Source organism: Octodon degus, unplaced genomic scaffold (assembly GCF_000260255.1).
Source record: "Octodon degus isolate 3935 unplaced genomic scaffold, OctDeg1.0 scaffold00092, whole genome shotgun sequence".
In the NCBI taxonomy this organism is placed as follows: Eukaryota; Metazoa; Chordata; class Mammalia; order Rodentia; family Octodontidae; genus Octodon; species Octodon degus.
In genome coordinates this window covers 2,525,230-2,537,835 of record NW_004524668.1, presented here as the reverse complement: position 1 = coordinate 2,537,835, position 12,606 = coordinate 2,525,230, and the positions used below count along the sequence as shown (strand labels likewise).

Here is a 12,606-nt window from a genome sequence, read left to right as displayed (position 1 = left end):
GTGGAAACATGACTATATCCTCTAATGGCCTGTCACTCACCCGTCGCTTTTCTTGTACAGTTTAGATCTAAAACAGGCACCAGAAGTCTCATGGGCACCAAGGTGGGGCTTTAGGGCCCTGGCAGATCATAAGGGCTCTCTAGCTTCATCAGGGCGTGACTCCGTTGATACAATCATAATCTGATGGCCTTATTGGGAGGTAATAGAAGAGGAGGTGGGACCTAGCTGAAGGGAGTGGGTCTGGGGTGTGGCCTTGGGGACTCCATCTGGTCTCTGGCCTCCTTCCCTAAGGTGAGCAGCTTTGTTCTACTCCACCCTTCCTCTGTGATTTTCCACCTTCCCTCAAGTTCACAGGCATCAACCAGTAGACTATGGACTGAACCCTGTGAAACCCTAAACTAGGATAAATCTTTCCACTTTTAAGGTGTCTTTCTCAGGTTACTTGATCACAGCAATGAAGAACTATCAGCCTTTCTCTATTTCCCTTTTTTCCCCCCACCAGGAAGCAGGACACAATGGGCATTTTTCACATCAAGGCATACTCAGTATATGTGGCTGATCAGGGGGTGGATGCAGTAAGTGCTCAGTAATTCTTAGCTGCTGCTCTTCAACTAGAACAACTAGTAGCCTTTAGCAAAAGTGCACATGCGCAGGTGTCCTTAGATGATTTTGCACTGCCAGAGTGGAAGGGCCTGGAACCTTGAGGGTTCACATAAATGATAAAAAATAGTCCCTCTAGGCAGTTAACTAAGTTTTCAAAGTTACTCACCCATCACTTTTCTTGTACAGAAAGCCCACCTTCTCTGTCCCAAACTGCTTGTTGCCTTGGTGCTGGTGGATGCTGTAGCCACCCCCAGAGTTCTTCCGTCTCAGGTGCTCCGGCCCCTAGACATGCAAAGGAGGCCTTGGACTGGGAGGAGCACCCTGCGCTGGGGTCCAGCCTGTCTCCCTTCTCCCCAGTGCCCTGGGGAGGGGCAGCTTGTGGGGAAGATTCAGGCTCTCACCTCTCTGCTTTCAAGCTGAAGCGACCCTCGAAGGGAGTCCCGGAGCTGGCTCAGCTTCTGTAGCTCCTCCTCCTGGGCTTGGTGCAGCTATGGACAGGAGGGCAGGAGCTGTGGCCAGACAGCAGATGCGCCAGGCCAGGCAGCAGGGCTCACCCGCACCCACAGATTTTCCCGAAGGATGGGCTGACCACACCCCCAAGGCCGAGGCCCAACTTACTGCATGCACCGAGGCTGCCAGCTTCTCAATGAAGGGAGACAGACTCTGAGCTGCCTTCAAGCCATCTTGGAAAAAGCTGAGAGGCATCAGAGGCCAAAGGTGGATCCAGAGAGAAACGAAAATGAAGATGAAGCCACAGTGTGGTGGAAGGTGCTGTGAGGGCCACAGGGCACCCAGGGGCATATGATATGATGGACATTCAGGGGCAAGTGTCTGGGTTCTGACCTCTCTTACTAGCTTGGGCCTCAGTTTTCTCATCTGTAAAATGGGGGTAATAACTACCACCTGCCACAGGAAGTTGGGGGACTGAGGGAAATCACATATGTGGAGTCCTTAGTGCTTGAAATATGGGCACTTGATAGAAATGAACTGTGAAAGTTATGTGGCCCTGCCAGCCCCTGGAGAGGCGCCTTGCTGTACTACTCTACGGGCTGAGGGTGGGATGAGGAGATACGCACTTGTGCTGGGCATGGAAGAACTTGATGAGGCTCTGGAGGAAGTCAGGACCTTGCTTCATCTGACTCTCCCCAGCTTTCAGCAGGTACTGCAGGAGGGCGGGGCAAGATGGCGACGCAAGCAGATGGCAACTCTGGGAAGGCTTGGTCTACACCCCTCAGGCTAATTTTTTTGGCAGTAACTGATCCTTGGTGACATCTCACAGGCCACATGGCCAGGACCTGAGTTGAGCCTGTGACTGGGCCCCTGGGGACTCATGAAGGGGCTACAAGAAGACACATCCAGCCCCCTCCTCATACTGGATACCCTTACCTCGCACATTTGCAGCTGGAAGATGCGGCGCTCTCGCTGTGTGTCCTGGGCCCCCTCCCCAGGAACCCCTCCTGTCACCCTGGCCCGTTCCCGCTCCTTCTCCAGCCTGGCCCTGGGTAGCAAGGGAAGAGCGATCAGAGACACTCTCCCCAGCCCTTCTCCCACCCACCATCCTTTGGTCCTCCCCTTGATTAATGACCTACTACATGGAGACCATACAATAATACATGAGCCTTTTCCCTGGGAGGATGCAGCAAACTCAGGGGACCACGCAGAGAGGGACAGGGCAAGGGAGGGGTGCTGGCTGGGGCCAACAAGCCCCAGGCCCCTTCCAACCAGGTCCAGGCCATGTGAAGTTCTTCAGCCCAAAAACAATGGAAAGGGTTTGGGAGTAGGACATGACAGTCTCAGGTAAGGGCCAGGTGGAACTTGGATGACCAATGCTGATTGGCTGCAAGGGATTACAGATGTGTGAGTTACAGCACTGCGGAGTGCTTTCCTCCTTGTGAGCCGGAGGACTGTCCCACGCAACCCTCAGACCCCTTGCTGTGGGCTGGGAACGCACAGCCATTAGCAGCACATCCACCCAGCAGCACAAGCCTTAGGTTTGATCCCCAGCACCACAAAAAGCAAACCTTTACTCTTGTCTTCTTGTTGTTGGTACTGGGATTGAACCCAGGACCTACGTATTGGGCTACATCCCCAGCCCTTATTTTATTTTGAGACAGGGGTCTTGCTAAATTGTCCAGGCTAGCCTCAAACTTTGATCTTTCTGGCTGAGTCTCCTGGCACCTTTCTTTTCTTTCTTTCCCTCCCTCCCTCCCTCTCTGTCTCTCTCTCTCTTTCCTTCTTTCTTTGTGTAGTACCAGGGATGGACCTCAGGACTCTGTGCTTGCCAGGCAAGCACTTATTACCACTGTGCTATCTCCCGGCCCCTGGCACTGTTCTTTTTGGTTTGTTTGTTTAGGGAAGAGTCTACAGGGTGTTCAGGGTCTCACTACTAGATTGGACTTGTAGTGATCTGCCTGTTTACAGCCTCCCAAGAGCTGGGATTACAGGCACATGCCACCACGCCCAGTCTCAATTGCCATCTCAGCGCACCCGGCGGGTGGGGCTGGCACAGCAGGCCCAGGGATGGAACCCCAGGCCCCTGAGCCTACTTGCAGGTGCTTTAATCTGCTGAGCTATTTGACTGACCAAAATCTTTTATTTATTTATTTATTTTTTGGCAGAACTGGGAATTGAACTCAGACCCTTGCACTTGCCAGGGAAGCATTTAGTCCACTGAGCCATCTCCCCGGCCCTCTTTCTTTTTTTTAACCGGGGACTGAACTCAGGCCCTTGCACTTGCCAGGCAAGTACTTATTCTACTGAGCCATCTCCCTAGCCTGTTTTCTTACTCATTCACTCAAATACATACCCACACCCCTTCCGCATCGAACCCAAGGCCATCACACTGAGCTATACCCACCACCCACTCCCCATTTTTTGTCTTTCTGAAACAGAGTTTTGCTGTGCAGTTCAGGCTGGCTTGAACTCACTCTGTAGCGCAGGCTGGCCTCAAACTCATAGCAATTCTCCTGATAGAGCCTCCCAAGTGCTAGGATTACAGGTGTGTACCACCAGGCCCAGCCCCTCACCCCCCCCCCTTTATTTTTTGGCAGAACCAGGGATTGAACTCAGGCCCTTGTGCTCACCAAGGAAGTGCTTATTCCATTGAGCCATCTCCCCGGCCCCTACCCCCCCCTTTTTTTTTTTTAAAAAAAAAAAAAAAAAAAAAAAAAGGGTTTTTTTACAAGTTGGACTCACACTTGTGATCCTCCTGCCTCAGCATCTGGAGTAGCTGGGGTTCCAGACCTGTGCCACTGTTCCTCCCCTCCCCTCCCCTCCCCTCCCTTCCCCTCCCCTTTTCTCCCTGTCTCTGTCTCTAACAGGGTCATGCTATGTAGTTCAGGCTGGCCTTAAACTCACTAGTTAGTCCAGTTTGGCCTCAGATTTAAAGTAATTCTCCTGCCTCAGCTGCCCAAGTATTGAGATTACAAGTGTGCACCACACCTGGCTGTTTTTTTAATTTTATTTATTTGTGTATGTGTGTGTGGCCAGTTCAGCCCACCAGGGGGCGGGGCTGGCTGGCATGTGGCGCTGGGGGATTGAACCGCAGTCCCAGTGCTTTGCTAAGCTTGTTCTAAGTAGGTACTTTAGACCACTGAGCCATCTCACCAGCCCCTGTTCTTTTCTTTTTAGGTAAGAGTAAAAATACTTTTTTGTTTTGTTTTTTTTGCAGAACCGAGGATTGAACTCAAGCCCTTGTGCTTGCCAGGGAAGCACTTATTCCACTGAGCCATCTTCTCGGCCCTTTTTGGGTTTTGTTTTGTTTTGAAAATACCTTCCATCTCTGTAGTTAAAAGTAACCTGAGGGGCCAGGGAGATGGCTCAGTAGAGTAAGTGCTTGCCTGGCAAGCACAAGGGCCTGAGTTCAATCCCCGGTTCTGCCAAAAAAAAAAAGTAACCTGACCCAGGCCAGCCAGATAGCTCAACAAACTACAATGCCTGCCGAAGGCAGGTGCAGTGACTGGGTTCAATCCCTGGCATGCTGTGCCAGCCCCACCCTGGGGCACACTGAAATGGGCAAGTGAGACTGGGCGTGGTGACACATTCCTGTAATCCCAGTGCTTGGGAGGCTGAAAACAGGAGAATCACAAGTCTGATCTATGTAGTGAGATCCTGTAGACCCTGTACTAAATACACTTTAAAAAAAAATTAGCTCTGCTGTTTACTGGCTGTTTTTCATCCTCTGAGCCTCAGTTTCCCCATCTGAAAAATGGGGATCCTTGTCTATATCTAAATGAAAGACCACGTAGAGAAGACTTAGTACACAGAAGACATGGTGGATACTATCCTAAGCCCTTTCCCCTTTTATAACCTGAGAAAATTATGGGCTGAAATAAGTCATCACTAATTCAAGTCACGCAGCTGTGAGGTGTGGAGTCAGGATTTGAACCCCACTCTGGGTGCACTAGAGCCTCAGGGGCAGCTCTGGTAACCAACATTTGTGCTCAGATGGGTTCCATCTTTCCTGCCCTGCCTGCATCCCCCCATCTGATGACAGAAGTCATGCTGTCTTTCATAAGAAGTCACAGCCCAGGAGCATCTCTCAGACGACACAGCTGAGGCCCGAGAAGGGACATGTCTTGCTCAAGATCACAACCTGGTCGGAGGAAATACTAGGGGCAGGCGTCTGAGTTCTGCCTCTCGGGCCATCATGTGTTATATGGGCCCAGTTCTGGCTCAAAGAGATCCAAAGCCCTGGGTGTACTATCCGGGCTGTTTCCATCTCCACTCAGACCCTGCACAGAATCACTAGGCCTATCTTAAGACCCGAGGCTGACCTGCGCTTGAAACAGCCTAGATAGCCCTGGTCCCTGCGCAGAGCCTGGCTGCCTTTCTCAGCAGCCCCAGGCGGGGAAGGGAACCACTTCTAACCTAAGTGGCTGGGGGTGAGACTCTATAGGTACCTTACAGCTCCCACCAACACCCTCCAGCCCTTTGCAGGAGGTTGGTTTAGTAACAATGGTGGGATCACACACTGCACCTTGCAGCTCACTAGCACGTGGACAAAACTGGGGTCCCTCGGAAAGTAATGTCTGAGTGTGTGGGAGACAGGGAGGGGGGCCTCCACATCTGTCTCCTGCTGCGGCACTAATGACTCCCTCCCGGACAAACCACCCGGCCACAGCCACTTACACTCTGGCTTCATAGTCCTTCCATGCCTTCTCCAGCTGCTTTTTGGAATCCTGCATTTAACAGAACAATTTGCTCAAAGGGAAGCCTGCACTCTGGGCTGATCAGCAAGCTCTGCTATCTTTAGGGTGACCCTGCCCCTAGGTTCCCTCCACTGCTCAGAGCTCTTCTCCAGCCAACCCCTGTCCCTCAGAGGGTGGAGATAGACCGTGAGGATGAGGATGGAGGATGAAGGACAAATTCCTCTCCTAACTTCATTCCACCATTTTCTCTTGCCTGGTGCAGATCACCCTCTCACCAGAAATTGTTTCGGTTAAGAAACCTTATGCACAGAGAGGTTGAGAAGTCTCCCCAAGGCTGCACAGCAAGCCAATGAGACTTGGCTGCTCCCTGGCCTGGGCCTCCTCCAGCTGGGCTGCTCATCCCCTTCTGAACAGCTCTGGCTTCCACAGAGAAAAAGCTACCTGTCTGGTTCGGGAAAGAGAAAGAACCCTCTAGATGGGGACAGCTCCTCCTCTGGGCCTTCGGGGGCACAGTGCCCAGGGAGATTAGTCTGTCACTTTCTCTGAGCTCCGCTTGGCATTGACTGGGGCCGCCAGGTGCAGAGAGCAGCCGGATTCCCACCCTGGCTCCTCGACACACGAGCTATGGAAATCACAAGTGGCTCAGCCTTCTTCTGGGGCGTGCAGATGGGGACCCGAGCACCTACAGACCCAACCTCACAGGCTGTGAGGAGCAGTAGGGCAGCCAGGTCCTCAGGCCCCCCGGGCAGCAGTACGGAGGGGCCACACTCAGCAGCCCCTCTGGGCCTCACCTTCCGCCCAACCCTGCCTCCCCTGTGTCATCTCTTCTCTGCTTCTGTCCCCACTTCCTACGCAGACTCACCTGCCGCCCGTCCCGCAGCTGCCCCTTCATCAGACTATCCAGCGGGAAAGAGACAATGTTGTTCAGGTTCTGAACCTGGAAAAAACAGACCCCACTCCAGCTTTGGTGACTGTTCAGTCCCGAGGGCCTCAGCACAGTGAAATATCAAAAGGCACACCATGAGGGTGCAGGAAGCAGGGAAAGAAAGAGAAAGCGATGATGGGAGGGGTAGGCAGGGGATAGCGAAGTAGCAGCTCTGACTGCCTTGGAATCGCCTCTCTACTCTAGGTCAGATTTCCTCCATAATTCCGTGGTCAGTCTCCCCTCTGCTCCTCACCAGGATTCACCTCCATTCTCCTGTGTGACTCTCAGGACAACCTGGCCAGTTTGGTGGCTTCCCTTCCAATGCTAAGAAAATCCCCTTTCTGTGGGAAACCCACAGCAGCCAATCTGACCAGAGCACCTGCCTCAGGGCTAGTGATTGGGTCAGGCACAGGCATGTGACAGCCAATCATGATCCTCCCTGGGATTTTTTTTTCCTTGCAGCCATGGAGGAAAGACTGTCTTCCTGCTAGTGAGATACACTCCAAGGTAGCTGGTCTGTCTTCTCCACAGAGCAGAGACAGAGAAATTAAGAAAGGGACCGAGCATAAACCAGCTGCACCCCTGGCCTTTCTGTTACAGAGGCCAATAAATTCCCTTGTAAAAAAAAAAAAATTAAGTTGGATTGAGTTGGGTTTGTTTTTGACAACTCAAAGAGGCCTTGTGATGGTTTGTATCTAGTTGTCCCCCAAAAGCCTCATGTGAATCATGGGATGGTTGTGGCTCAAGGAGCAGGGAGCACCTTGATGGGTGAGGCCAGAAGACCAGGGCGGGGCTCCAGAGGCCTGAACCATTAACCTGGCAGCATGTGCTCTGCCCCCACCCCAGGCCTGCAGTCTCTCTAAGGTGCAGAGAGAGTCATCCTGGACACTGGGGTGCCTTAGCCTCTCCTTCAGAACCTGTAGCTCGGGCCACGCTGTCTGCAATTGAGGCCGCCTAGTGCAGGCTGACGTTTTCGACACTGACCCTGATTCCTGAGCAAATAAGGTTCTGAGGTCTTGCTACATAATTCAGGATGTTTTCTTTTTTTAATTATTTATTTATTTGTGTGTGTGTGAGTGTGTGTGTGTGTGGCCAGCTCAGCCCACCAGGCGGTGGGGCTGGCTGGCATGTGGTGCTGGGGGATCGAACCGCGGTCCCTGTGCTTTGCTAAGCTTGTTCTAAGTAGGTGCTTTAGACCACTGAGCCATCTCACCAGCCCTCAGGATGTTTTAAACTGTGAAAACTCCAGTAATTGTGAGCCAAATGAACTTTTCCTTCTCTCATTTTGAGTGTCGGGTATTTGTCCCAGCAATGAGAGAAGAGTAATTAATAAAGGCCTAATAGTCAACCTACCTCTCAAGACACAGCTTGGGTCTCCCCTCCTCCAGGAAGCCCTCTAAAGCACCGCTGCTGATCTGGGTTGAGCATCCATTTCTTGAACACGGCTGTCGTAGGCTAAACCCACCCACTGGGCCTCAAGTTCGTCCCACAACATTGATACGGCTACGTCATCCCTCAGCTCCGGTCTACCCCAAGAGACTGTGGCTCTCTGAGGCAGTCCCTGACTCTCTTCTGTACAATCAGCTTCCAGGACAACGGCCACCAGGAAACCAATCCTCAGAGCTTACTAGTGTCAATGGAACAGGGAGAGGAGTGCCAAAGGCAGAGGAGGTCACAGGTTCAATTGACACCAAGTTAGTCACCAGTTATGGAGGTCCTGTGTGGAATGGGCCCTGAACTTCCTTCCTGTGAGGTGGGTACCACTGTCACCCAGTTGTAACAGATAAGAGAGAACTGGGACTTAGGCAAATTGGTGATGTAACCTCCAGAACAGCAGAGCAGGGACTCTAAGCTAGAGGGGAACTCACAGGCAGTGCTTGACCATGAACACTGCCTCTGGAGCTGACGCAGGCCCTGCAAGCCAGGCAGGACCCTGAGCAGGAGTGGAATGAGTGGCCAGTCCAGTGCCACACGGCCGAGGAGGCAGGTGAGGCTCTTCCAGGAGGCAGTACAGCCCGGTGCTGCTGGACAACCTGGGTTCCAGTGCAGCGGAAGGCCTCATGCACCACGCTGCCCATGTTCCAGATTCCTAGGCTGTGAAATGGGACAACTGTACCAGCCCCACAGTGCCATGCACCAGGATGAGAGGAGCTCATGGATGGGAAGTCCTGAGTTCTGGGCCAGTCTATGCACGAGGCTAGTATTACGGGGCAGCCCCAGGGTGGGGAATGAAAGGACGGAGACAGTCACTCAGGAGGCCGTCAGGGGGTACTGGAGGCCACCAGGCCATGTGTGGGACCAACCAACCTATGGAGTTGGAGGCAATTGTAGGATCTGAAGGTGAAGCAGGCACCACTGGGAAAGCAGAGGACAAACAGAGGTGAGGAGAGGCAATGATGAGACCCCCTCTGCTCCAGGGTGAAGAAAGAAAAGAACAAAAAAGAGAAGAATTAGGCAAGAAGTCAGGGAAAAAGCGTGAGAATGCAAATGGTGAGTCAGAGCTGGAAAAAGACCCCAGGTCATGGGTCAGAGGTCAAGGGCAAATCCAAAGAAGGGACAAAACTGACTTTCTGAGCATAGCCTGAGGGCGGTCAAGGAAAGGGCAGGCGCCTCACCAGATTCTTGAAGAGCGCGGCCACCTCCCGGGTGAACACAGCTAAGTTCAGGAAGCCTGTGGACAGCTCGTGGCTGTTCTGGGACAGGTGGCTGTTGCCCAAGGCCTCCACAGCCTCTCGGTACTGCTCCTCGTTCTCCACATGGCCTGCAGGGGTGGCAGAGGGCTTAGAGTCTGCTCCATGCAGGCTCAGGGCACCAAGCAAACTCACTCACCAAGGCCAGAGCTGTGGATGGCCCGCACGGCCTTTTTGATTCTCTGCAGGATGGCCTGGTCTCCTTCAAGCACCTGGAAGAGAGTGTGGTCACGGTCAGAAATCTGGGCTGGTTGAGACTATGGACACCACGATCCCACCCTCCAGAGTCACACAGAATCCTGCTGCCCTCTAAACTCTACTCCTCCTCCGTTGTATAGCCTCCAACAAACACAAACAGATCATTCTCTTCCACTGGACCACACAGAAGCCAGAGACCAGTGGTACCAAGAAGACCATGGACTTTCTCGCCACCACTAATGCCAGTCATGGAAACGCAGTGATTCAAAGGCGTGTGGCCCAACGGGGTGATGCAGACCTAGGCTGGACCCTCAGTTTAGTCTAGACAGAGCTGTTTGCGTCGTGAGCGTTAGTGCCTTGTCTGCTTTTGTGGGCTCATGAAGCTGTGGGCGGGATCCCTCATCTGATGAATATGCAGAGGACGAAACATGGACTTCCCTGTGTTCCCAGAAGACAAGGTGGGGGGCACCAGGCTCACTAAGCAGCCCCTTGAGGTCAAGGAGTAAAGGGCTGGCTGGGCACCCTGGATGGGTGTGCACTAGAATAGACAAGTGGGAGGGACAGTGGACAAGCCCAAAGTGGGACACAGACAGATGGAAAAGCCAGAAATGGGGTGCAGCTGCCCAGGCGGGCTCTGCTCAGTAGGAAACCTCTCCATTCCCTCTCTGCTCCTGGAGCTGCTACCCGGTGCACCTGGAAAGTACAGCAGATCAGAGCTGCAGGAGGTCCACAGGGCCACAGCAGGAAACTGAGGCCGATGGAGCAGGCCCTTGCCCAGAGCTTCAAGGCTGGGTAGCAGCAGAGCTGGGCTCCCACGGCACTGGCCCAGGGGCCCACCCGCACACCCGGCCCTCAATGACTCTAGCCTCAGCTTGCTTCAAACAGTGGCTCAAACGGGGATAGAGTCCAAAGGGGTCCAAAGTAGGGTGTATACATCAAGCTCTGGAGGAGGGGTGTCTGGTTTTGAGACTCGGCCTCACTGCCCACATGCTCTGTGACCCTGAGAGGGTTGCCTGCGCTCTTGAGCTTCCTGATGCGCTGTCTGTATGTACGGGGCACAAGGCCTACTTCTTGGGGTGCTTATGTGGATTCTCTGAGATTCATGGGAAGGCTGGAGCTGGGTGCAGGTGTGTCCCCGAGGACTGTGCCTATGGCTGGCATCATCACCGGCTGCCACTGCTGCTGCTAGGGTGACCTGTCGGATTCCAGGCACTTCTGCATGTTCCTGCCTGGCCACAAACTATAGAGCCCTTCAGATTGGGGACCAGGGGAGGCCGATCCCCGAGCTGGAGAAACAAAGTCAAGGCATCAGGAATTGATGAGAGGGCATCTGAGTAGACAAAGAACTAAATGCTTCCTACGGAAGAGGCAAAAACCTGAAGAGGAAACGTGGACATCTCTGTGGTGCCCAAAGATGCAGACAGGGGAGCATGTTTGCCACATCCCTTCAGGCCCACCTTGTGACTTGGAAAGCTAGAAGGTGATCAATCAATTGAAGATGCTATGACTTCACTCTTAAAGAGAGCATAGGTTAAGAACACGATTTTCAAAGAGACATAGAAAAATCCCCAGAAGGTAGATGTGTGGGCCTGACCTATAGAGGGTGCTCAAGAAATGCTTAGGTAAATAAATGGTTTGCAGTGTGAGTGCTGACAGTAGGGAAGGCTGCGTGCATGAGAGGATTCTACCTCCAACTTACTCTTACTGTGAACCTAAAACTGCTCTAAAAGATAAAGTCTTCATATTTACTATCTTATCAGTCCATCCATCCACCCACCTATCCATCCATCCATCCATCCATCCACCCACCCACCCAACCATCTTCCTGTCTGTCTCTCTGTCATCTATTCATTTATTGGTGGTACTAAATATTGAACCCAGGAGTACTCTACTACTGAGCTATACTCTCTGTCTTTAAAAGTGCTTATTTTCTAAAATTTGGATTCTCCCCAAGTTGCCCAGGCTGGCTTGAAACTTGCAATCCTCCTGTCTCTGCCTCCTGAGTAGCTGGGATCACAAGTGTGCACCACCACACCCAACTCTAATGTCTATTTTTGAAACAGAAGGAAAAAAGGAATTTCTTTCCTGTCTTCTGATTAGGCTATATTTGAGTGTGCGTGTGTGCGTGTGTGTGTGTGTGTGTTTCTAAGGACTGAACCCAGGGCTCTGTGCATGCTACATAACCATTCTACCACTGAGCTGCATCTTAGCCCTTTTAACTGTTTTGAGACTCTGTTTTGTTCAGTTGTTCAGGCTGTTCTCAAATATGTGACCCTCTTGCCTCCCCCTTCTAAGTAACTGGGATTCGGGTATGTATCATAATGCCTGGCCTACAACACATGAGTGATGTCTGAGGTTCAAGCAGTCATCTTAGATCATAAGGTGGAAGCTATCTGCTGTGGATGGTAGAGCAAAAAAATACAAAACTTGTCCCTGGGGAGGGAAGATTTAATCTGCCAGCCCTGAACTGCTTCCCTGTGAACTTTCACAGGAAAGAGAAACAAATATCTCTTATCTAAGCCACAGCTTTCTGGGTATTCTGTCACTTGTGACCAAACAAGCTCTAACTGGTACTGGCAGGTAAGTCACCTCCACCACCCCCAGATTGTCCTTCAATGCCCTTGTCAGACCGATATCAGGAAACAGCATCCCAACAAACTATCGTGCCTGTCTCTACGGCTCTTAGAGATCAAGCACATATAGCTACTCATTCATTTTTCTTTGGCCGAGTCTGATTCTCCACTCCATGCTCACACCGTGGGAAAAGAAGGACATGGTCTCATCTGCTAGAAGGTAAAACCTGTGAGAGTCTTAAGGATGCAGGTGTAGGTGCAGGTGTAGGCAAGGACTTCCTGAACAGAACCCCCAGGAAACAAGAAATAGTACCAAGAATCACCAAGTGAGATCGCATCAGATCCAAGTTTCTGCCCAGCAAAGGAAACAACCGAGTGAAGAGACAACCGACAGAATGAGAAAACCCCCTTGCCAGCTATTCCCTGGACTAACGTTTAGAATTTATATAAAAGGGGCTGGGGAGAAC

The 12,606-nt window shown here is 52.1% G+C and overlaps 1 protein-coding gene across 3 annotated transcripts in view; it reads right to left on the bottom strand.

Moving 5' to 3' along the window:
• Asap3 (ArfGAP with SH3 domain, ankyrin repeat and PH domain 3) overlaps positions 1-12,606 on the bottom strand; it is a 49,619-nt gene that overhangs the window by 10,324 nt on the left and 26,689 nt on the right. For 2 of the 3 annotated variants that reach the window (XM_004637735.3, XM_023722555.1), the window contains exons 2-10: positions 9,508-9,580; positions 9,294-9,439; positions 6,616-6,690; positions 5,734-5,783; positions 1,990-2,101; positions 1,680-1,765; positions 1,222-1,297; positions 1,005-1,091; positions 770-885 (exon numbers count right to left, since the gene is read on the bottom strand). In XM_004637735.3, coding sequence (XP_004637792.2) covers positions 770-885; positions 1,005-1,091; positions 1,222-1,297; positions 1,680-1,765; positions 1,990-2,101; positions 5,734-5,783; positions 6,616-6,690; positions 9,294-9,439; positions 9,508-9,580 — 821 coding nt within the window. Of the gene's footprint in view, positions 1-769; positions 886-1,004; positions 1,092-1,221; positions 1,298-1,679; positions 1,766-1,989; positions 2,102-5,733; positions 5,784-6,615; positions 6,691-8,031; positions 8,376-9,293; positions 9,440-9,507; positions 9,581-12,606 lie in introns of those variants that run through there. The other variant, XM_023722556.1, reaches the window with a different exon arrangement.